We start from the raw sequence: 25,145 nt of genomic DNA, 5'->3' as shown, positions 1-25,145 counted from the left end.
TGTCCTTATAAGAAGATTAAATTAGGACACACACACAATGGGAAAACCGTGTGAAAATACGGGGAAAAGACAGCCATTTATGAGCCAAGGAGTGAGGCCTCAGGAGAAATCAACTCTGCTGACACCTTGATCACTTACTAGCCTCCAGAACGTGAGAAAATAAATTTCTGTTGTTTAAGCCACCTCGTCTGTGGAACTTTGTATGGCAGCCCTAGCAACCCATTAGGTATGAATACACCACAATTTATTTATCCCTTATAATGTGGACGGATAATTGGGCTAATTTCAGTTTGGGGCTATTATGAATAAAACTGCTCTGAACATTGAAGACATCTCTTTGAACATATACACTCATTGCTTTTGAGCTTATACTTAAGAGAATTGCCAGGTCATAGGTCTGTGTATGCTTAACTTTGGCATATATTTTCAGTTTTCCAAAGGGGTTGTACCAACTTGTATTCTGGTAGTAAAAGCCTTGCATCTTTTTTTTTTTTTAATACTATGATTAAAGATATTGATCAATTTACCTAATGGCAATTTTGATTTTATATCTATCAGTAAATATGACATGAAGAGGTATCAATAACTTAGTATTACAGATGCTTCTATGCATTGATGTTGTGTGCTGTGTCTTCCACTAAAAAATAAAAATTAGAACCACTGACTCTTCTGAATCTTAGCAACATGGTTTATTTTTGACTTATTTATTTTCCATGGGCAGCAAACATTCCAAGAAGCTTAAAAATAAGGTAATTTGTCTTGTTTGCATATCATTTCCTTCAAGAACATGCAAGATATAAGAAATTGTTTTGATCATGTGAATGTTCTACTGAATAAAACAGATCAGGGCTTTTTCCAGTAATTCCAAAAAATACTAAAGATTCTGTGGCAGTTTATGTGGAGGCTCAGGGTAGAGAATCCCAGTCTACAAGGCTGTATTTAGGTTAATGTTGTTATTGGTCTCTTAAAAAAGATTATGTTCTGGGCATTTACCTTACTTCATTTATGGAAATCACCTCTCGGACAGCCCAAAGATTCCTCATCAAGTAACAAAATGGGTAAAATACAAGTCAGCGTTTGTTATCTTGCTTCCTAAACTTTAACACAGGAGACTCAGAAAACGAAATGGTCTAGAAAAGATGGTGCAGTATTTGGAGCCAGGAGACCCAGGTTCGAAACTAAGATTTACTCCTTAACAGATGTGATACCTTATACAAGTTAACTAAACCCTCTGAACCTGTTTTCTGAATGGGAAAGTGGTGATAACTGTATCTGTTGCATACAGTTCTTATAATAATTAAATAAGATGAAGTATGTGAGGTACTTAGCCCAGTGCCTTTCTACAAAATATGTCCGAGAGCCCTTAGCTGCTTTTGTCTAAATGGCCTCATAAGAAACTTCCAAATTTAAAATTCCTTGTGGTATCTATGTGTACCAGCCTAACTCGGATTTACCTCCACGTTCCTTCTCCCCATCAAGCCACAAATGTATAGCCATCTACTTAGATTAATGTGCATTTTGAAACACTAATTCATAGCAGGAAAAATACTCACAATGCTGAACATGTGAAAAAAAATTATTCATGTTCATTATATAGCATAGCCTGGGCTTCATAATGAGTGAGTAATTCTCAAAGTATTTTCCAACTTATTTTGTACAATAATGAATAGGAAGTCACAACAATGATGAAGTCAAACTTTTCATGTACTATAAACACTACTAGACCTGTTGTGCCAGACACAATTCTAGGTGTTTTGCGTATTTAACAAATCTTCACAGAAACCCTGAGAGGTAGATGAACTAAACTTCATTGTCAAATAAGGAAAGGCTCAGAGAGGTTAAACTCATTTGCTCAGGGCTATACACAAGGTTTCTAGCTATTAGGGACAAAAACCAAAGCCAGGGCTATGTGACTCCAAAGGTCATCTACTTAATCCCTCCTTTCCATTTTCATGCATATAAAAAATATTTTAAGGCGTAGTATCCTAGAAAATATCCGAGAAGTCATTTTAGTGTTCAGATAACATTTCTATCTGGGAGCAGCACCCAATGATACATAAACACAGTGCATTGAGGATGCAAGCTCTTCCTCTAGAAAATGGAGCTTACCTTTAACAGAAATGTTGAAAGGCTTTTCCACCATCCCAGCCACTGTGTTCACACTGCAGACCCAGACACCTGAGTCAGGGGGGAGGATGCGGTGGATGGTGAATGTGGCCACTGACACATGACTCGTAAGGTTGAAGTCTTTTGGCTGGAAGGGTAAAATACAAATAAAAGCTTCTAGGGAGGCATAAACACACGAAAGGTCCATAACACTGACCCCATCTCATTGTTTGATAAGAAGTTTTCTAGGAGAGATTAAGAAGCCAAATGCAACACTAGTATAATCATTGGCTTATTTCCAAAGCTATTGTAGTAGCCCTGAAAGTTTATATTGGATTGATGCCCTCTCAGATCCTGCTGTTGTGTTTGTGTGTTCAGGAGTGTGGGGTAAACACTTACAGGCTAGGAATCTAATTCCTTTAAACTGCCCTGGTAACATTTGTCCCTTCCCTGTTTAATACAGAGATGGCTGGGTGAGAGGACAAAATGGCTTCCCAAAATAATTGAGGAGCTATCGAGTGGAGTATCGTGGGAAAAATCAGGGCTCTGAAGACGCATGGACCTCAATTCACATCCCTACTCTGCCACTCTTGACCAATTCTTTACTCAACTTCACCCAGCCAATTTCCACTTCTATAGAAAAGGGACAGGGAATATTAAGCAGCATGAATACAGCACAGTTGACCCTCACTAGATGGTAGCTGTTACTTCCATTAACTCAGGAAAAGGCCAACAAGATTTTAAGAAGCTGTCAGTTGGCTTCACTACCTAATGAGTTGTTTGAGTGGAATCAGGAATATCTGATGTGTAGAAACCAATAATGGCACATTCTACATATCCCACCCCTGGGAGGCCCCTGGCATCTACCCTCTTGTCAGGTTGATTTTCAGTCATCTTTGAGAAGAAAAAAAAAAAAGATAACCATTTCAAAATGCTTAGATAAGAAAATACGTCAACTTCCTGAGGATCTCTGGTGACACAGAGAATTTTGGGGAACTCCTATCTGTGCTACATTCGAGACTCTTGGGAGAGAGAAGGGAAGCATATTGAAAAGTTGCTTCGTCCTTTCCAGCAAAGAAAAATTGCTCGGACAACACCCTAATCAGTGCTGAGCACCAGCAACAAGGGCAGAGTGAAGAGGTCAGGGGCCCGAGGAATGTATTCAGATCCAGGGGATTCCATGGTTTATGGTTCCTGAATGGGAAGTGTGAGAGCAGATGTATATAGAATCAACCAAATTAGGCTGAACTCCCCTCTTTTATACTCTGCTAATTTTTGTTCCAAAGAACACAATAGAAGTAGACCAGTCATCAGAGTTCCATTTCCTGATAGCACGTGGTAGGTAACATGAGAATCTCCTGCTGATTCATGGGGCCACACCTTGCCACACCCTTTGGTGGCCACAAGACCACCTCATTCTTCCCGATATGAGAAGTTAGAACACGGGGATATACCGTGAGGAGCAGAGCTTGCATAGGCTAATGTATACCTCTCAACACACACAGTTGGAAAGTTCTGCGGGATGAGTGCAATCAGCGGCACTCAGCGTCCTCAATTCCACTGTGGTGGTCTCTTTCCAGCCTTGCCCTGTGGTACTGGCCAGGCTGCAGTGACTCTGCTCTACCTCCCCAGGGACACGGCATTTGGTCCAAGGTAACAACACTCTGGCTTCGGAGGATGCAAGCCCCGGCATTGGATCCAGCCTGTAGCGAGGGGATTACCCACTGAAAGCATCTAGTGGTGTCAGGAGCCAGATTAAGAATAACTCTTACATGGAGCACTGTCCCATCTGGCTTCACGAGAGTCATTTCTTCATTGGCAGGTAGTGGCCAGCCAGACGCTTTGCAGATGGGGTTAAATTTACCACTGTTTACTTCTATGTGATCCGGCAAATCCTCTATCTTTGGGATCATCCTTGGCGTGCCTGCATGAGAAAAACAGTTCAGTGAAATCTAATCTTTGACACAGCAGCGACAGTAATAAAAGCAGCTACCATTTGGCAAGTAACATCCCAGGTAAGAACCTTGCAAGTATTATATTGTTTTACTATCACATAATAAATTTGTGGGGGAATGCTACTGTGGTCCCCATTTTACAGATGAGGACACTGAAGCTCAGAGTCCAGAATCAAGCTCAGATCTGTATGAATCCAGAGTCCTCACTCTGCCTTAATGCCGTGCTCCCCTCAGTGGATCTGGGACGGACAGTCTCTATATTAAAATGATCATCATGGGGTGCCTGGGTGGCTCGGGCGTTAAGCGTCTGCCTTCAGCTCAGGTCATGATCCCAGGGTCCTGGGATTGAGCCCCGCATCGGGCTCCCTGCTGAGCAGGAAGCCTGCTTCTCCCTCTCCCGCTCACCCTGCTTGTGTTCCTGTTCTCGCTGTCTCTCTCTCTCTGTCGAATAAATAAATAAAATCTTTAAAAATAATAATAATAAAATAAAATAAAATAAAATAAAATGATCATCATGACCACATCTTCCCTGGCCTTACTTTTCAGCTCCTTTTTACTTTTTAAGAGAATGTTAACAAAAACAAAAGCAAAAACAAAAACTAGGTCCTCTTTGACTCCGCAAACAATCCCATGATATTGCTGACCAACATGATCCTCCATTTTGATATACAAGACATAGCGCATTGAATCTGCAAGTGGCAAGTGATGAAAAACATTCACACTTACATGCAGGAGGTGAAGTGGAATAGAACTACTCCCTCAGACTGTTTCTAGGCAACAACCCAATCACAAGTGTTGCCACCAATACTGAAAGACAACGTCTCTGATATCAACAGGGTATCAGGACTCCTTGCCTAATACCTACATTGTAGAGAAGGAATAATCCTGAAATATAACAATTTTATTCTGAATTGTAGGGTCTTAGAGAACCTCAGACCCTTTGTAACTACATGTGAGACACAGTAGAAAACAGTTCAGCACTTAGTGAAGACTGGGGGTATTGGAAATGCCCCCCAAGAGCAGCAGGGACTTACAAGCTGTTGGACACTTGGCGGTGGAGGGAGGGGGTGAAGGTAGGCAGGGCCACGGTAAACACAACATTCATATTTTATACTGATGTCCTATTTCCCGGGCCTAGAACGCAATGGGTAAAGGGTATGGAGCAGGAAGGAAAGAGGTCTAAGAACTATAAGGGTAATTCTTTGACCGGTCTGTAGACTTGAAGGGACCGTGATTAGAATCTACCAGATTTTTCGGCTTAAGAAATTATTCGAGTAGGAACTTTAAAAAGGGCTTTGACACTTTGAAGGCAGTTAAGTCTTTCCTGCACTGTCGCCTTGCATTTCCTGCAGTCCGCTGGAGGTGAAGGTGGGTGCACAGGTGGAGATGGAGAAGAAGCGGGGAAGAGGGGGGCACGGAGCTGCTCTCTGAAAGCCGGGGGCCTGGATCTAGGTCTGAGGTGCTCACCCCTTTTGCAACTTCAGGCTCAGAAAAGAAAAGCAGGCATGAAATTGAAAATTCAAATCCTTCAGCTTGTTAGCTGCCTATTTTCAACCCAATCCTCCAGCAGCCCCAAGGCCTTTCCTTCCCTTCCTAGACCCTCCCAGGTTACTGCCCTGCGGCCAAAAGTCCGAACACTGGGGGAAGAAAGTGAACACGTGAAACTAAGCCAAAGCCTTTGAGAAAACAATTGTTGGTATTTTCCTCCCATATTTGTTCGATTTTTAAAATGAACAGAGAAAAAGCCGTAAAGGTCTTGGTCTTGCTGCTCTGAGTGTAGATTCCTTTCTGTAACATTTAGATTTGTAGGATTGGAAAAGTAATATATGTTCATTATTTTTACATTTTGAAAATATGTAAAAATGTGTTTCTTTTAATTTTAAAAAGTATATTCTAGGGCAGGAATGAGCAAACTTTTTCTGTAAAGGACTAGACAGTAAATATTTTCAGCTTTGCAGGCTGAAAGTTCTCTGATAACTACTTAACCCTGATGTCATGTGCAAGCAGCCATAGATTATAAGTTCTAAACGAATTAGTGTGGCTATGTGCCAATCAAATTAACAACAGACAGTAGGGAAATAAAAAGGATAAATGCTACAATACAGTTAAACCTCAAAAACTGTGTGGTCAGTGAAAGAAGCCAGCCACAAAAGACCACATCATGTGTGATCCCATTCACAGTTTATGAAGTGTCAAGAATAAGTCAACCTATAGAGACAAAAAGTAAATTCATGGTTGCCAGGGGTGAGAGGAGAGGAGAATGGGAGTTACGACTAATAGGTACAAGCTTTCGTTTGGTATGGCAGAAACATTCTAAAATTAGATTGCGGTAATGGTTGCACGACACTGTAAATATACTAAAAATCATTCAATTGTACATTTAAAAGGAATGAACTTCATGGTATAAAAATGATATCTTAATAAAGCTGTTAAAAAAAATAGCAGACTGGATTTGGTCTGTGGGTCAGAGTTTGCGGACCCCTGGCTCTATGGTAATTTCTGAACTAGAATTTCTTAGAATTTCGTTTTGAGGCTTCATCTTTTCTCTTTTTGCTTCTTTTTTATATCTTTCTTTTCAAAAATATCCTTTGTCCAAATCCCTCCAAAGTAGTTCTTCCCTGTTGTACGTATCCTGGGAAAAGATGGTTCCCAGGGAAGGGAGCAGACGAGGTAGGCAGAGCCCCTGGCTAGCCAGTCGTCACTCTCTGTGCCACAAAGAGCACGTGGTTTATTCCCAGTGGAAGGAGAAATGAAGGCCAGTAGGAGGGCCTGTAGCAAAGAATAAGAATGTTGTCCTTTAGGACTTGGGATATATTCTTCCCAACTTCTGGATGGAAACAGAAAGTGCTTGAGGAATTTGGCCTGCTGGGGCAAGAATTATTACCAGCAAAGCTCAGTTCAGACATGCTAAACGTGGCCCTAACTACAGTGTTACCTTGCTTTACCTTCATTCTCACACTGGAGCCCTTGGCGTTCTGGAGAGCAGAGACATCCTTGGAACCGATCACACAGCTCCCCGTGGGTGCACCTGCAACTAAGCTTACAGTCTGGCCCGTAATAACCCGGCTGGCACGCTGTGAACCAAGACACCAGAACCATTGTTAACAGAGACAAAGGGAGAAAACTAAAGCTGTGGGTGGCTAGGAGCTGAAGTTAGTACTGCCTCTGTGAGGCCCACAGAAGAAAAGATCTTCCTCTATTTTCAAATCCCAAATCCTGTCCGGATTGGACCTCAGAGCTCTGCTATCTACAGCCCACTGAAAAAAAAAAAAAAAAAACAAGTCTCTATGGCCTTCCAACTCAAAGTGTGTTCTCAAAACCAGCAGCATGAGCACCATCTGGGAGTTTTGGGAAATGCAGACCTCAGGAGCCAGTCCAATACCTATGGAATCAGAGTCTGTGTTTTAATAAGAACCCCAGATGATGTGCTTGAGAAGCACTTTCTATAAGGTCCAGAGTCTTAATTATGAAAGCATCATTAACTTGGGATGAAAACATCTGTGATTCAAAACCCTGTAGCTCAGCCCTGGACAGCTGAGTGAACAGTCCAGGTACCTCCCACGCTATTAACTCTAGCAAGCTAGATCTCCTTGGTATACCTGCTAGAACGTTTTTTGTTCAAGGGTATGATCGGCACATACCTTCATTGCATTGCAGACCCTGCCAACCTGCGGCACAGGAGCACCCATAGGGGTCTGGGAGACAGAACACATAGGACTTGCATCCCTCTGGTCCACTACACCTTTCTTTACAAGTTCTGCCAAATGTGTGCAGCTCACAAGCTTTGGGGGGGGGGGGGGGCAGAAAAAGATGATTCAGCGTCAAATATTCAACCCCTTGAAATGTATGCATCTTCTTTTACGGGTCTCCCCTAGACTAGTGAAGATGGAAAATAATCCAATCTCAGCTGTGGCGTGGACAGCGTTACAGTGATTGGCAATAGAGAACCTTTAGGAAAGGGTACCTTTTTCCAATTCACACCGAGGTCCCACAGGGCCTAACATGGGCCATTTAGTTTCTGTTCCCAGTGGTGTACAGAGTTAAAATTCTATATCCAGCAATGATGGCTTTTTATTTTTTTTAATTCTATTTTATTATGTCATGTTAGTCACCATATAGTACATCATTAGTTTTTGACGTAGTGTTCCATGATTCATTGTTTACGTATAACACCCAGTGGTCCATGCAGTACGTGCCCTCCTTAATACCCATCAACGGGCTAAACCATCCCCCCGACCCCCCGCCCCTCTGAAACCCTCAGTTTGTTTCCCAGAGTCCATAGTCTCTCATGGTTTGTCTCCCCCTCCGACTTCCCCCCCTTCATCCTCAACTTACTCATCAAGCATTCTTGACTTACCCTTCTCACAGGTCTTCCCCATAAACCCAGGTGGGCAAATGCATTCTCCTGTATCTTCGTGGCAGACACCATTGTTCTTACACTCAGTGCAGACACGGTTACATTCAGGTCCCCACTTCTGAGCTTCACATCCTTTTAAGGAAAACAAGGCTCTGGTGAGTAGAGCACACTCACTCCCTAAACCTTTACTGAGCACCTACAACATGGCAGTCATTTTAGCGGACACTAGTAAATGAAGAGAAACAAAATACAATTTCATAAAAGCTAACAGTCTTCTGTTGGAAACAGACATGGAAACAGTAATAAGGATAGAAACAAAGACAAGGAGGGGCACCTGGGTGGCTCAGTCAGTTAAGCATCTGCCTTCCACTTGGGTCATGTTTCCAAGGTCCTGGGATCAAGTCCCACATCGGACTCCCTGCTCAGTGGGGAGCCTGCTTTTCCCTCTCCACCTTGCTTGTGCTCTCTGTCGCTATCTCTATCTCTCTCTCTCAAATAAATAAAATCTTAAAAAAAAAAAAAGACAAGGAGTACCTAATCCTGTCTTGGGGATAGAAGAGGGTATAAAGGAAGGCATCCCGGAGGAAGTGGTATGTGAGAGAGGAATCTGCATGACCACATAATCAGCAAAGAAGATAGGCTGCAGAGTGTGTTCCAAGCAAAGGTGAGGCAGGGAAGGAAAGCCTGGCATTTTCCAGAGCTGCAGGTATGATCAGAGCTAGAACGATGGTTTTCCAAGTGTGATCCCTGACCAATAGCTTCTTCATTACCTGGGAATCTGCTAGAGATGCAAATCTCAAATCTCAAATTGCATCTGAATTGGAGGTGGCCTAGCAATCTATGCTTGCCAAGTCCTCCACATAATTGTGATGCATGCCAGAGTGTGAGAACCTCTGGTCTGCAGTCTGTAGAGACAAGATTCAGCTCAGAAGCGAGCAGAAGCTGGTAGCACCCACCTGTTTTCAGGTAAAAAACATACAGGACGTGAAAGAATATACATAAAACTTAAAGTACAAGGAATGGTAAAAGGGTTCTAGATTCTTATTTCCTAGATACGTCTTTCTAACATTTGGTGATTTTAGATGGTTTTTTGGGTCCAAGGACACCTTCTGATATAAGGAAAAAATGCAAGGGGGTTGGCATGACCTTTTGTGGTCAGGGATTTAATTTCTCATCTGAAAGGAACTAGTGTCTTTGTCCCTGAATGTTAGTCTCACGGTGGTAAGCTTGGACCTGTGCCTACAGCTGATGTAACTTTATAATTTCTTTGGCAAGAATTCCTGGTTATCAGTATTTTCTCTAAAATAATCAGGAAGACTATCTACACAGACCCTTTCTTACAGACTTCCATTTAATAGATAAAGCTACAAAATGTCTAAAAGTTAATATTTACATGCCTTAATATATAAAGGGAAAAATACTTCTGCACAATTAGTGATTTCTTGAGAGCCAGACCACAGGTTATTTGCACGTGTTGAAAACTAATGATGGCAGCCCATGGAGAAGAAAATGGGCTTCCTGTTACATTAAACTATGTCTCTAGCTCTCTACTTATTTATAGACCTTTCCCAGCTTCTCCCCTCAGCCTGGGAAAGACAATAGAATAAAGCTTGAAGGGAAAACTGGAGTGACCTCCTGGGGATGGAGAAGCTAGGAAAAGAGTTTGTTGATAAGCAACAAGATGTAATCAGGCTTCTGTGATTTTCATCAAAAGCCCTGAGTTTTTATATTTTAGGAAACCAAATATTCGTGAATACAGAGAGAAATCCTATAAACTCATTGGTTGTTTAAGAAACTTCTTATCCTTGTATTTTCATACCAACACAATGCTGGGCACAGAGTTATGTTCAATATATATTTGTTGAATGAACAAACAAATGAATGAATATAATGCAAAGAAAAAGAACAACTATTCATGAGTTAGAGATTCCAAACATTAGAAGAATGACAGAGCAGCCCAAATACTTGGACCTGAGTTGTTTAATATCATGAATACTTGGTATAGCGAGGAAAATCCAAGGCAGCTTTTTCTTTCTATAAATCAGTTTCTTATAAAAACTAATGGTTGATAGTTACTCCCCACTTTGATAGTTGTAAGGGGGGGGCAGAGTGTTTATTAGTTCTAACTAGTGAATGTTAGATGTTATTTATTTATTTATTTGAGAGAGAGCACGAGGGGTTAGGGAAGAGCGGGGGGTGGGGGGGAAGAATCTTAAGCGGGCTCCGTGCTGAGCACAAAACCCAACGAGGGGCTTGATCTGATGACCCTGAGATCATGACCTGAGCTGAAATCAACAGTTGGGTGCTTAACTGACTGACCCACCCAAGCGCCTCACAGGAGACTTAATGTTTAACTAGATGTTAGACCAATCCAGAAGGCACAACTCATCCCCATGTATCAGATACCTTTAAGGGAGACTGCCCAGCTCACTGTGATGCCCCCTTTTAATGGGAAGGAAGCTGCTACTCAAGTGTGAAGTCCTAGAGAGCACTGTGGTATGCGGTTCCACGGTTGGCTATGGCTCACTGGTCTAGGCCAGGAGACATCTGACATATATTAGGGCAATCTGATTCTTTATCCTGGGAATTCAAATTTACTAAGTAAAAGAAACATGGCTGAAGCACAGGTAGGGTAAGAGTAGCCTCCTAGAGAGAAAGTCCATCCACCCCCACCCATGCTGAGCCCCAGATCTTCCCTGGGGCCAATCTTTTCTGGAAACTTGTTTGTCAGCTGTTCCACCAATTTTCTAGAGCCCTTAGTATACCTCCAACCAATCCCTGGTTTTTGCTTAAGTAGCCAGAGTCAGTTTCTGTTATTTGCAGCTAAAAATCCTAACAACCAAATCATCACAGATCGTGGCCTCTCAGTCACTTACTCCGGACTATCAGCCTGGTGAAGGCCGAGGTGAAGAGGTTTCCTCCTATGTACCTGGCTGAGTACACTCCAGCATCCTGGGGCTGAGCGTGAGGCAGATGCACTTCTAAAATATCAGGTACTTCGTGCCGGGGCACTGAGTGGATGAAGGAACCTTATAAGGGAGAAGAGTGGAGAACAGTGGGTCACACGCAGGTACTCCTGTTTCCCTATCTGGCCTCTCCACTTCATCAGCTCTCCCTGACTGGATATAGAAAATGTGCTCTAGCATATTGGATGTAGAATGAAAAGGCTGAGCCAGGCAATGCTCTCCCCGTAATTGAAAAAGTTATGGTGCTAGAGCAGATAGGTCAGTCTACACAATCTACCACCAAAGGTATGAAGATAGAGGTAAGGCTAAAGTGCCTATCTTCTGCAGGAAGAGATGAACAGGCAAGGGCATCCCTGCCACGAATCTATTAACCAGGAGATACCTAGAATCACTAGCCCAATATGGAAATCCTATCCACCCACAGAACCCAGAATAGTCCCCATCAATATTTCGCTGGCTCAGGCAACTGCCACCAGGTGGTGCCAAACCACAGGTGGAACTGGACAGGTTTGTAAGACACAGTTGGACTCCCAGACCTACCACCAGCTGGCTTCCCAGACTCCATCTGGTAATTTCCTTAACCTTGCAATCAAGCAACCCTCATTTCACATGGCTGAATTTGGGACCTCACTTAGCACCTCATCATGGGGATTTATTGTACATTCAACAATTTCATATTATATATTCATAAATATAGAATGTACGTACATTCATATATGTATATGAATCTCTACTTCACTCGATTAAGCAACCGACCACATTGCCTAATAGAGCTTCTTTAATAAGATTCTGCTGGCTTGCATCATAACAGCTTTGTTTCCAACATCTGCCCCCAAGACTATACCAGGATAATGACCCAATACGTTTCGTGCGATCTCATGTCTCACACCATGGTGCTGGCAGGAAACGAAACACATACTCACCATTTTTGTAAATCACTGCATCTTCTTCTTTAGTCAACACCTTTTTGAAAGATATGTTCACATTATCTCCCCTGTCCACAGTCATGGTTAAAGTAGCTGGTAGGAAGGAAGCTTTTAAAAGAGGGAAAGAAAACAAATAAGAAAATGAGGTCACACATTTTCTCCAGGAGCAACTGAACTTTGAACTTCAGAAGATGGGGGCTGGCACTTGCCAGAAGTCAGCTGATTTGTAACAGGAAAAATAATGGCAGCTAATGGGTTTTAAACTTCATTAAGGTTTTGAAAAATGTGATGAAAGGAATAGTCATTCTCTCTGTAAAAAGGTAAATATATATATATACACACACTATACATATACACATTTTTTTCCATACAACTAGTTGGGGAGATAAGGACTTTATGTTGATTAATATCTGATATCAAACTAAGACCTGATATTAGCTATAAACTATAGTAACAATGAATCAAACACCCTTCTCCAATCCCTACCAAGTTTTCTCAAAGTGGAAAAGAATAGAAATGGTTAGATATTTGCCAAATGGCTCTTCCCTTTTGGGTCATGGTCCTTTTGGGTTGTATTGATCCAACTAATTCTAATTGCTTTGGAATGCTACAAGCATTTCTCGAATGGAATCAGCACAATGCTGGACTTATTACCAGTGGTGTAAATATTGGAATATTGGACAATAAGGCAAAGATGAGACCCAGTATCTTCCTCTGAATTATATATAAATATACATTTATTATATAATATAAATATATAATTAAATATATAGACATACACACAAACTGACATAGAAATTGAACTGGGCAGTACTGGGAAGACCCTAGGGAACCTATTGTATATTTGGCTTATAAAACCCTTTTGGAAACATCTTTCTTTGTGTCAGTCTTGGAACACAACATTGCCGGAGTCCTTTGGTTTGTTGGACAAGATGTGTGAATAAAATCTTCTAGCATTCTTCCAGCCACAACAGTTTCTGAATTCCCTTAATTTACATCATAATCTACAGAAAGCCACAATTACAAGAATAAGGGAGGATTAACTTTAGGCTTTATTGAGGTGAGCCAATTTTTTAAAATTTCAGCCTTATTGAGATATAATTGACATACAGGTTAAGCCAATTTTTAAAATTTAAGGATCACCACTAAAAGAAGAGAATCAGAATATATAATTTTCCTAAACATGGAGAGTAGGAGAGATATAAAAGGAGAGAAAAAAGTCCAAATAAAAATCACAGCATACAGAAAAGATAGATTCTGCCAAATGTATGTCAAAAGTCAGAGAATCCTAGAACGAATTTTTTTAAAAATACATATATATATGCGCCCTTTTTCATGACCTACACATTAAACATAGTAACACATAAGACTGAGGGAGAGAAAAATGTATGCCAGACTCACTAACTGAAAGAAGCTTGTATTGCAATATTTATGTCAGAAATAATAATTTATTCTAAAGCCAAAACAAAATTTTAGGGATAAAGATGGTCTTTACATGATGATATAAAAAATGGAAGATCTAGTAATCGTGAACTTATATATGCATCTAACAACAGCTTCAAAACCCACGAAACAGAAACTGACCGAATTAAAGGAAGAAACTGACAAATCCACAAGCATTGTGGAAACTTTCAGAAATTGATGCATCACAGACCAAAAATTACTAAGGACAAATAAAGAAAACCTGAGTAACGCAATTAAAGATCTGTTGGCTATTCATGGATCCCTGTACCCAGTTATAAGAACATGTATTCAAGCATATTGCCTGCTTTATTAAGCCACAAAGCACATCTCTATAAATAACATAGAATCAATATCTTATAGAACAAGTTCTCTGACCAGAAGCACCTAAATTAGAAATCAGTAGCAAAGCACCCTGTGCTCTAAGGTTTGGATCCCTATGGCATTTCAGCCTAGGAGCAAGCAAGCCTGCTGCAGTCCGCGGGGTGAATCAGCCTTCCTTCCTGGCTCCTCTGTGGCTCTCAGACTCGTGGCTTGAGAGAGGCTGATTAGGTACGTGCACACCATGGGCTTAGAGGGCTACCCTGGGGGGCAGAAGATGCCTCGAACTACACTCAGAAGGATTCAGCTTTAGGTTCCTCTGCCTGTTCTTCTCTGTGTCTACACACCCAGGCATGGTGCCCTGCCAGGACAGCCCCATCAATGTGTTTGGTGACATGGGGCGCATCTAGAGAGAGAATGGGATAGATCCAAGGGCAGTGTGAGTGCTGAAAGAAGACAGTCCTGGGCTTGAAGCCACTCTCCACCACTTACTGGACCTCTCTGAACGAGTTACTTAACCTCTGAACATCTCAGCTTCTTCGTCTCTAATTTAGAAGTAAAAGTATTCACTTTGAAAGGTTGTTGGGAATATGAAATGATGTATTCCAAGCCCCTGGGTACTTAGAAGAGGTCAGTATCCTTTCAAAATAACAACAAACGACAACACTGCTGTGCTGACATTTGTAATATGGACAACAGTGGCAGCTTTCTCACGGTTCTAAGACAGATCAAGCATGCAGGGAAGGCACGCATGACCAGCAGGAAGACCTAATGGGGCTCCCGCTCACATTGACAAGGGGCTTCCTCGAGCAAAACTAACGCGTTCAGCTCCTGCTCTCTGTGGCATGATCCTGGGCTCCTGTGAGAATCTTTTGTGACCATTTTATACAGTTATTCCTTTCTCTGTGGTTTGTTTTGATTTTCTGCCCCTTTGTATGAAGATCTGACCATGGAACTTCTCACTCAGCTTTGTATCCTGAAAAGGAACTGACATTCCCCACTAGGCTCAACTCCCAACTCCAATGGGGCTTTTCTTTTTCCCCCACTCTGTGGCTCTTTATTTTTTCAGATTTGGTGGCTTTTAAGCTCCCTGTTTTCTTTCTTTTTTTTTTTCTTAAGATTTTATTTATTTATTTGTCAGAGAGAGAGAGAAAGCACAACCAGGGGGAGCTGCAGATGGAGAGGGAGACGCAGGCTCCCCACTGAGCAAGGAGCCCGATGCGGAACTTGATCCCAGTTCCCTGGGATCATGACCTGAGCTGAAGGCAGACGTTTAATAGACTGAGCCACCCAGGCGTCCCATAAGCTCCCTTTTTTCTTAGGTGGAAACATGGTCACAGCAGAGTCCACCACTATCCAGTCTGCCACTTCCTGTATTAGGGGCTCTAGGTTGACTGTTCTCTGCTGAGTATTAATAAAGGGGTCTACAACCTTCACGCTGTACTTTGATGACAAAAGAGCCCCACTTGGACACAGTATGCATAGATTAATGTCATGTGACTTGACTGGATCATGAAAACAATAAGCACCTTTCAAATAGTGCCTACTATCAGGCCCTACTTTTTCTAAGCACTTTATACAGATTTAATTTTCACAATGTTTCTATCAGATAGATACTACAATTATCCTAATTTTACAAATGAGGAAATTAAGATACAGAGAGGTAAAGTAACTTGCAAGTTCATGGGAGGGTCAGGATTTGAGCTAGGTTACTTGGCTGTGGAAGCCTTTCAGAGGTTATATAATGTTAGCACTCAAAAGGCTTTAAAGTCCTAGGACCTCGTTTATAAATGAGATTGCTAGGGCCTGAATCTGAAGGTGACTTGTTCAAGGTCATTTGGATGGGCTAATTCATCAACAGAACTTAACTAAGAACATGATTCACTAATTCTTTAAGGGCTGGTGAAGAGAAGAGATGTTAGTAACAGTTATAAACAAAGATATTTCTCATCGATGTAAAATAATTGAGTTAATTTTGGGTGTCTCCTTTAATGACAAAGACTAAGCATAATAATGTAGTTTTATGTCCGTTATTATTGTGTAGTCTCATGAGTGTGCTATCCACCGTCTATCCATGTGGGAGATGCAGTTAAGGGTGACTTAGTCCCTTACTTAGTCCCCTAAGGGTGACTTAGTCCCTTACTGTGAATCCATGTGAAAGTTGAGACACAAACTCAAGAGGCCCACACTTGCCTCAACCACACTAGCTCTCCAGACCCATCACCCTCCAGGCCCTGTGCCTCAGCTCTCAACGGCAGCCATTCTGAACTATATTCAGTTCTGCCAATGGGCCACGGGATCACTCCCACTCAAGTCATGAAATTCCTTCTCCTCTGCCCCTTCCTCTCCCATATGTCTCACCAAGTCCCGCTCATCCTCAGTCTCCATGTAGATGTCCCTTTCTCCAGGAACCTTACACATCCCCTGGGATCCAGGGTAAGTGCCCCAAGGCTGTTCTCTGAATGCCCTTGCACGTCTCCACGCCAGGCCCCGCACAGCGCAGCGCCCCTGCTGGACTGAACCGCCAAGACACAAGTTCACGTCTGTTTTGAAAGGCAGCACAGGGTGTTGGTTAGGGCCTGGCTTCTGGGATCAGCCTGCATGAACCTTTCCAGGTCCAACAAAGGAAACCAGGTGTGTGAATGCACCTAAGTTGCAATAGGTATAAGCCTGATCTATTAAAACCGGTCCTATGTATCATATGACCTCACTGATATGAGGAATTCTTAATCACAGGAAACAAACTGAGGGTTGCTGGAGTGGGGGGGGGTGGGAGGGATGGGGTGACTGGGTGATAGACACCGGGGAGGGTATGTGCTCTGGTAAGCGCTGTGAATTGTGCAAGACTGTTGAATCTCAGATCTGTACCTCTGAAACAAATAATGCAATATATGTTAAGAAAGAAAAAAAAAGAAGAAGAAGGTAGCAGGAGGGGAAGAATGAAGGGGGGGAAATCGGAGGGGTAGACGAACCATGAGAGACGATGGACTCTGAAAAACAAACTGAGGGTTCTAGAGGGGAGGGGGATGGGAGGATGGGTTAGCCTGGTGGTGGGTACTGAGGAGGGCACGTTCTGCATGGAGCACTGGGTGTTATGCACAAACAATGAATCATGGAACACTTCATCTAAAACTAATGATGTAATGTATGGGGATTAACATAACAATAAAAAAATTAAAAAAAAAAAAACCCGGTCCTAACAGTCCTCACCAGAGACACATTTGGTAAAGCCTAAATTATACAGTAACGTATATAAAATGGCTAGGGGAATGTCAGGCACGTAAGTATTCAGGAAATGTTACCGTCACTGCAGCTCCCATGTGTGACACAAAAAGAGGCCTAAGAGTACTTGAGGAATGAAAGAATATATGAATGAGTCGGATCTCAAGTTTTCCTCTTCATGCTTTTAACACATTCCTTTGTGTTATTTAGATATAAATGGCTCCTCCCTATCAACTTCACAAATCCTCTTCGCAAGGTTTGATGTCCTTAAAGTAAAGCTCTTTCTCAAAGGAAACTAGGAAGGAAATAACCTATGTTTCCTCCTGATGGACACTCTGAGACAGCCGTTTAGATGTGAAAAGGTTTCAAACTTCATTTATACCTCCCTACCGCCAAATGAAATCACCAGTGAGGTTTGAACAAATTGCTTTTGAATTTTTTTTTTTTTTTTTGCACGATGCCATTGATAAAAACAGTTTAGCCATTTGGAGTGTGCGAGCCAAGGTAAGCGTGCTTTGGCACATCTCAAATGGATTTTCCACTTCCTCCCAGATGCACGAGTCAGCAGCGAGCAGGAATACATCGCTGTTTATCCTATCCTGCTATGTCCCTGGGCAGGCACCTCTGAGATCCCATAGTGTTTTGCTAGGGAATTAATAGTGTCACGAAGACATCGTTGTGGAGGTTTTCCTGATTCACCATAAAGGATATCACTTTCCTCCCACTGTATTTCAGCTACTGGACGGTCAGCAAAAGAAACGGAATCAGTTCAACAGCCTGAGATGTTGTTATTAAAATGCAGGAGAGAAAGCACTACCTCTTTTTCTATTTTGTATAAATTTCCACAATTATGTTAATGGATGGTATTACATTTTTCCACGACTGAGAAGAAAAATAGTCTTACTAATATTGCTTATTCCAAGGCACTATGATGATTATTGAAGACTTACTATGAGCCAGATATATTGGTGGTCTCATTTGATTCTCAAACGTCTGGGGTAAAATCCTTACCTCCACTATTTTTTTCAAATGAGAAAAAGGATTTCTTTTTTTTTTAATTTTAAGATTTTATTTATTTATTTGACAGAGAGAGACACCGCGAGAGAGGGAACACAAGCAGGGGGAGTGGGAGAGAGCTTCCTGCTGAGCAGGGAGCCCGATGCGGGGCTCAATCCCAGAACCCTGGGATCATGACCTGAGCTGAAGGCAGACGCTTAACGACTGAGCCACCCAGGTGCCCCAAGAAAAATGATTTCAATCAAGTAGTTTGCCCTGCATCCTATGATTCAGTTGCAGAGCGAGGCTCAAACCCGTGTCTCTACACTGTGCCCTGGGTGGCTCTGCAGGCTTTCCGTTAGAGTTGCTCTACTTTATAAACCAAGCGCTCAGAATGGGGGAGGGTGGTTAACAGTAAGTGGGAGGGATGTGCCAAGCGTATGGTAATGGTCATCCACACAGGCTCTGCAGTCAGGTCACTTGGCAACAAATCCCCATTCCCACCCTTTACAAACCACTATTGTTACTCTAACTTACTCTGCAATAATCTCGTTTCACCCCAGCTTTTAGCAAAACATATACTGTATCCATCAAATTTTCATGTAAATTCACTTATGGGACCTGGTTTGGTATACACCATCTTATTTAAAACTTAAGATGATTTTGAAGGTACTATTATATTCATTTCACAGGTGATGAAAAATGAGACCAACGGATGTTAAGGAACTTGCCCAGGGCCCCAGAGCTGGTAAATGGTGGAGACAGAATTAAAACTCAGGTGAACAGGAGTCTAAAAGCCATCTTCTCAGGGCACCTGGGTGGCTCAGTCGGTTAAGCGTCTGCCTTCGGCTCAGGTCATGATCCCAGGGTCCTGGGATCGAGCCCCGCATTGGGCTCCCTGCTCTGCGGAAAGCCTGCTTCACCCTCTCCCACTCCCCCTGCTTGTGTTCCCTCTCTCGCGGTCTCTCTCTCTGTCAAATAAATAAAATCTTTAAAAATAAATAAATAAATAAATAAAAGCCATCTTCTCTCCGTGCTTTCTCACTAGCAAGCCTGCCTTTACCTCATTTGACTGAATTTAAGCTCTCCTTTACGTGCGCTGGCCTAGACTTTCAGTTTAGAGCCGTCATTACTGTTGGTCCTTGACTCCCAAAATTCTGGTTTAATATACTCTACAGGTTCTTATTTCCACACTGTCAAGGACAGACCCAGGCCAGCCTGAAAAGGGCACAGTGGCACCTCACATTTCATTCCTATGAAGCCAATGGGCACAAATCTCAGGTTATCTTCATTCAGAATGTGGAAACATCAGCAGAAAGGCATAACTCTTTATACGAGTCAAATCCCGAATGACACGTGTGAAAAATAATAGGGCTGACTTTTTAGCCATGATAGCTTTGGCACACCTCACATCCCTTTGTTCAAACTCTCTTCCCTCACCGGAGAGCGGCATTCCTGGGAACGTCTGTTGTGCACTTTTCCCACTCACCCTAGTGTCATTTAAAGGTGACTGGTACAGTTTTGCTAAGAAAACTTTTTCTTTCATTTGTAATGAAGAGTGATTTTATCACTTTTGACTTTAAAATGAGCTTGCTGCCTTCAAATCTTTTAATTACCAACATTAGCAAATTCAAAGAAATCTTTTCAGGTGGACCCCAGTGAGGGGCTGACTCTAAGTCCTTGCTACCCAAAGTGTGGTGCACAGCCCAGAGGCACCTTATCACCTGGGACCTTGTGAGAAATGCGCATTCTCGGAACTCTCCTCAAGGACCTACTGAATCAGAGTCTGCATTTTACCAAGACCCACAGGTGATCTATAAGCACATTCAACTTTGAGAAACACTGGTCTAAAAGAATGCAGACTCCTATCTAAAAAACTGTCAATCAGAGACATGTGTAGAGGTGTGTTATTTATGTGGATCAGTTTAGCAATGAAAAATCAAACCCTCACGAGTTCACAATGTCATTATCTCATGAAATGACACATTCTCAGGCCACAGTCCCTGTGGTTATGATGGCATGGATCTGGAAAGGACTCCTTCGCTACAGGTATGACCAGCCCAGAAAAAAAACGGCTGATGTGTGAGTGGCCAGATCATTCCGGTCAGAACAAGGAGAGGTCATCTCTGCTGGAATTCTGTGCCTTCCTCCCAGTAAGCAGCATCAAGATACCAGGAGTCTACCTGCCTGTCCAGGCCTGGGAGCCTGAGGGCAAAATAGAACCATTAAATAATATGCACAACATTGCCTTCTCCAACTGTCATCAGTTTGGTGGCCTCGCCTAAAGATTTAGCTTAGAGCCACTTACATTTTGGGAGAAAAGTTCCATCCCATCACTGCCTTGTGAGGCGGTAGCAAAGAATAATATGCCCCTTTTGCAGAAGCCTCTTAACATCTCCCTTCAAAGTTCCAGTGCTCTGTGAGCTAAGTGTGGCCACTCAAGTTCTAAAATGAAACCGTGGTCTCTTTCCGAGAATGGTAGCCTGCAACAAGGGCCCCAGTTCTTCATCCCTCCCTGTCTCTTTGCCATTTAATAGTGGGATGCCCATCCATTTCAACTTTAGGCTCAGCTATCTGACTTTCTTGGACAATAAAATGAGACAGGAGTGAGAGCGTGCAATCCTGAGGCCAGCTTTCAAGAAGCCTTGTGTGTTTCCACTTGGTCTCTTGCACTTCTGCCATCTCCGTGAGAATATGCCTAGGCTAGGCTGTGAAAGGAAAACAGACGCAGGGAACTGAGCCAGGCTGGCGCAGCCGAGGCCGGCATAATACGCTTACGGTCGGCCAACATCCATGTGGGAGAAAGCCCAGTCCGGAATGGCAGGGCCCCCCCGATCAGCCCAGCTGACTTACACTCACAAGCTATGAATGCTCACTGCTGTGTGCCCCTGTGGTTCGCAGTTGCGTCGTACACAGCATTACTGTGGCCACAGATAACCCATACACTAAGTAACCAATTAAGTTATTGATAGGTGTTTCCCTTTTAAGTTTTTTATTTCTACCACATTGTCCCCTGAAAACAGTAACTTCTGTTAAGAACACTCAGGGGCAAGCAAAACAAAGAATCAGATGAAAAATCAACGAGAAACTCAAAACAGCTAATATTTTGGCACGGACTGTTGTCTTCATCATTGTGATTTCCGTATTACATACATGTAACACGTTCATATCTCCCCAAAGGCCACGGAGCTCTTAGTACAATATGTCATACATTTCATTTCATCTCATGAACTAGGCACAATGTCTAGTGAAGGGGTTAAATGTGAGCGAGGTGGACTGGCTGGGCTCTTCTCCCCTGAACGCTATGTGTGTACGAGACACAAGCAGCAGACAAGGCCTCCAAGCTCTACACTCACACAATCCAGGCCCGGTGTCCGACTGAGTGGCTGCCAACACAAGAGCTGTGTGTGAGTCTCAGCCAACCTCACGGCTCCGACTAAGGGGCATGTTACCTTGCTGCCGCATCTTCATGGTCCGGATCCTTATTGCTTCTCCTCGAACGCGCCCTTCACAGAAATATGCACCGTTGATTTTGCTAGCCTTTTCTCTCTTCCAAACGACTTTTTTAGCCCATTCTCTGGTCACATCTTGAGTAACTTCCAGGGGATCCTGGTGCTGGTTCATTAAGGCTTCAAAGTCCCTTCCTATAGTGATGGGTTCATGGGGGCGCCATCCAGAGGCAATGCAGGTGAGGGACGTTTCCGCGTCAGAGACGAGAGGTAGGGAATTGATCAGGATCAGGTCCATGGCACTATCCACTGTTCCTAAAAAAGAAAGAAGGTGTGTCATCTATGAGGAAGGTTATTAACATGGCTCCACAGGATAAATGGGTGCTTACCAAGTCCTGGCTAAAAATAGCTCGGGAGCCGTCTTTCTAAAATGCTACTGTTCCATAGGACAAGATCCAAAACTCTTTACTATGGTATCACCTAGACCCTACTAACCCCTCCTGCCCCACTGCACACCGTAGCTGCCGTGGACTCTCAGTTATTCTCCATTCCCCAAAGCAAAGCTGTGCATTATATCTCTACCCAGTATAGTGTCTGTGACATTAGTTAGGTGTTCAGCAAATGCTTGTTGAGTTAAATTCACAACAATAGCATTATTGTCATTAATTATTAGTGAAAATAATTCTAATTAATAAAAATTAATGATAATGTGGTACTGCCACAGTAAAGTATTCTCAAGAAATATATCAACTATATACACTGCATGCTAACTTTATACACTCTCATCGTTGTCAAAGAATTCCACTAGAGAAGGACTGAGTGAGTTCCACATTTCCTCCTGAGCTTCATTTGCCTCATCTTTATTTTTTTTTAAAGATTTTATTTATTTATTTGAGACAGAGAGAATGAGAGAGAGAGCACATGAGAGGGAGGAGGGTCAGAGGGAGAAGCAGGCTCCCTGCCGAGCAGGGAGCCCGATGTGGGACTCGATCCCGGGACTCCAGGATCAGGACCTGAGCCAAAAGCAGTCACTTAACCAACTGAGCCACCCAGGCGCCCCATTTGCCTCATCTTTAAATTGAGGCTAACAAGGGCACCTGGGTGGCTCAGTTGGTTAAGTGTCTGCCTTCGGCTCAGGTCAGGATCCCGGGGTCCTGGGATCCAGCCCTGTGTCTGGTTCCCTGCTCAGCAGAAGAATCTGCTTCTCCCTCTCCCTCTTTCTGCTCCTGCTCTCTTGCTCGCTCACTCTCTCTTTCAAATAAATAAATAAAATCTTTCAAAAAAAATAAAGTCATTTTAAAAAAACGAGGCTAACAAGACCCATCTTGCAGGATTCTTGTAAAGATTAAATGAGATATAGTACCTAACTTCCTAAGCACTGTGTCAGCTATATATGGGGTCAACAATGACCATTATTTCAGTTCTCTCTATTCTGTTTCCTGAACACCTAGGCCCAAACCTCAACCCTCCCCAAATGTAAAAATGAAATTCTATCTGGCCTTTAAAAGTTATTCCATAAATGATGAAGCGCATTTTAGAAAAGAAAATCCCTTCTTTTCACGTTCTCCCCCTTCTCTTACCTGCCTCTCCTCTCTTCTCTTCTCTTCTGATTTCCAAAGTTTCTAAGATGAACAAATGAAATCTGTGCCTATTCTCTGCTCCTGTCAAGTGTGGAATACTAGGGATGGAGGATGTTCTCTGGCTCAAGTGATGGTTGATCCCCAAGTCTACATACAATGATCAGGGGGCTTGACAGGTCAAGCACAATGGATGGCAAGTTCCATGAAGACAAGGATTGAAGCTCTTTTGTTCACACTGACATATATAGGAATACCCTGCGTAGTCTCCGCATATAAAGGACTTAATAAATATTTGTTGGATGGGTGGGTGGGTGGGTGATGGATGGATGGGCAAATTTTATTCCAGATCTGCTTGATTCAAGTTCACCAATCCCACTTCCAGAATAATGAGGTTAAAAGTGAAAGTGTTCTTCTGAATCTAAACTGACTTCCTTGCCCATATTTAAAAGGCTGTTTTGAGCATTACTGAGTTTAAAGAGAAAAAGCAAATGTTACGGTTTTTATAAAATGCCACAGAAAGCTGATCAATGGTTGCTAAGTATTTAGGGTTGATTGGTATTCATTTACCAGATCTTTTTTGAGCCTCTGCTTATGTTAAGCATTATGCCTGCCATGAAGTCCTCATACAATTTTTTTAAATGGCAACTACCAGTGTTGGATGTATGCAGTGATGTTTTGAGAAGGACACTATTAGGAGTTACATTTTTATCTGATTAATTAAGAAGAATGTCAAAGTCAAGTCTTAATGTAAATGGGAATGTGAGCTATTTTTTTTTTTCTTGTAATGTTAACTCAATACATGGGCTTGAGGGAGAAAATCTTGCCTTGAATGGGTGTATCTGACCCTGAAGCATCTATCTGGCTCCAAGCCTCAATAGTAACTTCACAACCTCCAGAGAAGAGACAGGGGTTGGGATAAGAAAAATGTTGTAAGAGAGGGTAAGTGAGGAAAACTAGCAGTGGAACTAGGGCCTCCAAAAATAACACTGGAGCCCAGCTCACCTCCATATGTGGGTCCAGCTATGCCTCGGAGTGAACAGCACCTTGTCTCCCACATTCACTCGTTCCAGGCATGTTCCCAGAGAGAGTCATCAGAGGAAGGAAACGCCGTAATTCTTTCAGCTCCGGGTCAAGCCAGCCTCATTTCTAGGACCAGGTGAGTGACTTGCCAAAACCAAGGGATCTGCTCTGAACTCACTGAACTTGCTCTGGCACTGGCTCTGGTTTATCTAATGACTTTAGGAAATAATAGAAAACGCAGCTGATTTGGAAAGACAGCCACACTTCATCTGTACATTGTTTCTGGGTTGGATCTGGTTTCGTTTTCCTTTTGTTCTTCCCAGTTCTCTCCCTTTATTCTCAGTGACAGAAAGGGAAATCGTGTACTTCCGAGGGTCCAGACTGGACTATGCTTTCCTCCCCTTATTCAGCAAGCCACTTACAGGAAGCCCTCTCCCACCAGTGAGTTGTCTGTCCTTTGTAATGCCATTTACAGGGAAGTATCAGAAGGATTTTGTATGTGAGCTTTGGAGAGGAGAAGAAATACCTATCAGATCCTGGGATGGATCTTAAAAATCATCTACTTAGTTTTCCTGAAACGAGAGTATGTATTGGTACTTGTCCATATATGCCTAAAGAAATTCTGGAAGGTGAGACATGAAACTGAGAACAAGAGTGACCCATTAGGGGAGAGCGGGGTAGCTGGGGGACATGATGAGGGAGGTTTTTCACCGTACACTTATATATGCTGGTTTTTGAACCATTTGAATAATACCTACACATAAAAATTGAATGTAAAGACTAAAT

The 25,145-nt window shown here is 42.6% G+C and overlaps 1 protein-coding gene across 1 annotated transcript in view; it reads right to left on the bottom strand.

Moving 5' to 3' along the window:
• The window catches only part of TEK (TEK receptor tyrosine kinase), a 93,475-nt gene that overhangs the window by 29,941 nt on the left and 38,389 nt on the right, over nt 1–25,145 (bottom strand). Inside the window, exons 2-9 of the mRNA XM_021681034.1 lie at nt 21,763–22,074; nt 12,308–12,418; nt 11,295–11,447; nt 8,419–8,550; nt 7,703–7,843; nt 7,007–7,135; nt 3,879–4,030; nt 2,110–2,254 (exon numbers count right to left, since the gene is read on the bottom strand). Of these exons, the coding sequence (XP_021536709.1) occupies nt 2,110–2,254; nt 3,879–4,030; nt 7,007–7,135; nt 7,703–7,843; nt 8,419–8,550; nt 11,295–11,447; nt 12,308–12,418; nt 21,763–22,074 (1,275 nt within the window). The remainder of the gene's footprint in view (nt 1–2,109; nt 2,255–3,878; nt 4,031–7,006; nt 7,136–7,702; nt 7,844–8,418; nt 8,551–11,294; nt 11,448–12,307; nt 12,419–21,762; nt 22,075–25,145) is intronic.

The sequence above is a fragment of the Neomonachus schauinslandi genome, chromosome 13, assembly GCF_002201575.2.
Source record: "Neomonachus schauinslandi chromosome 13, ASM220157v2, whole genome shotgun sequence".
In the NCBI taxonomy this organism is placed as follows: Eukaryota; Metazoa; Chordata; class Mammalia; order Carnivora; family Phocidae; genus Neomonachus; species Neomonachus schauinslandi.
The sequence above is the reverse complement of the archived record's forward strand: the minus strand, read 5'-3'. Positions and strand labels throughout refer to the sequence as shown.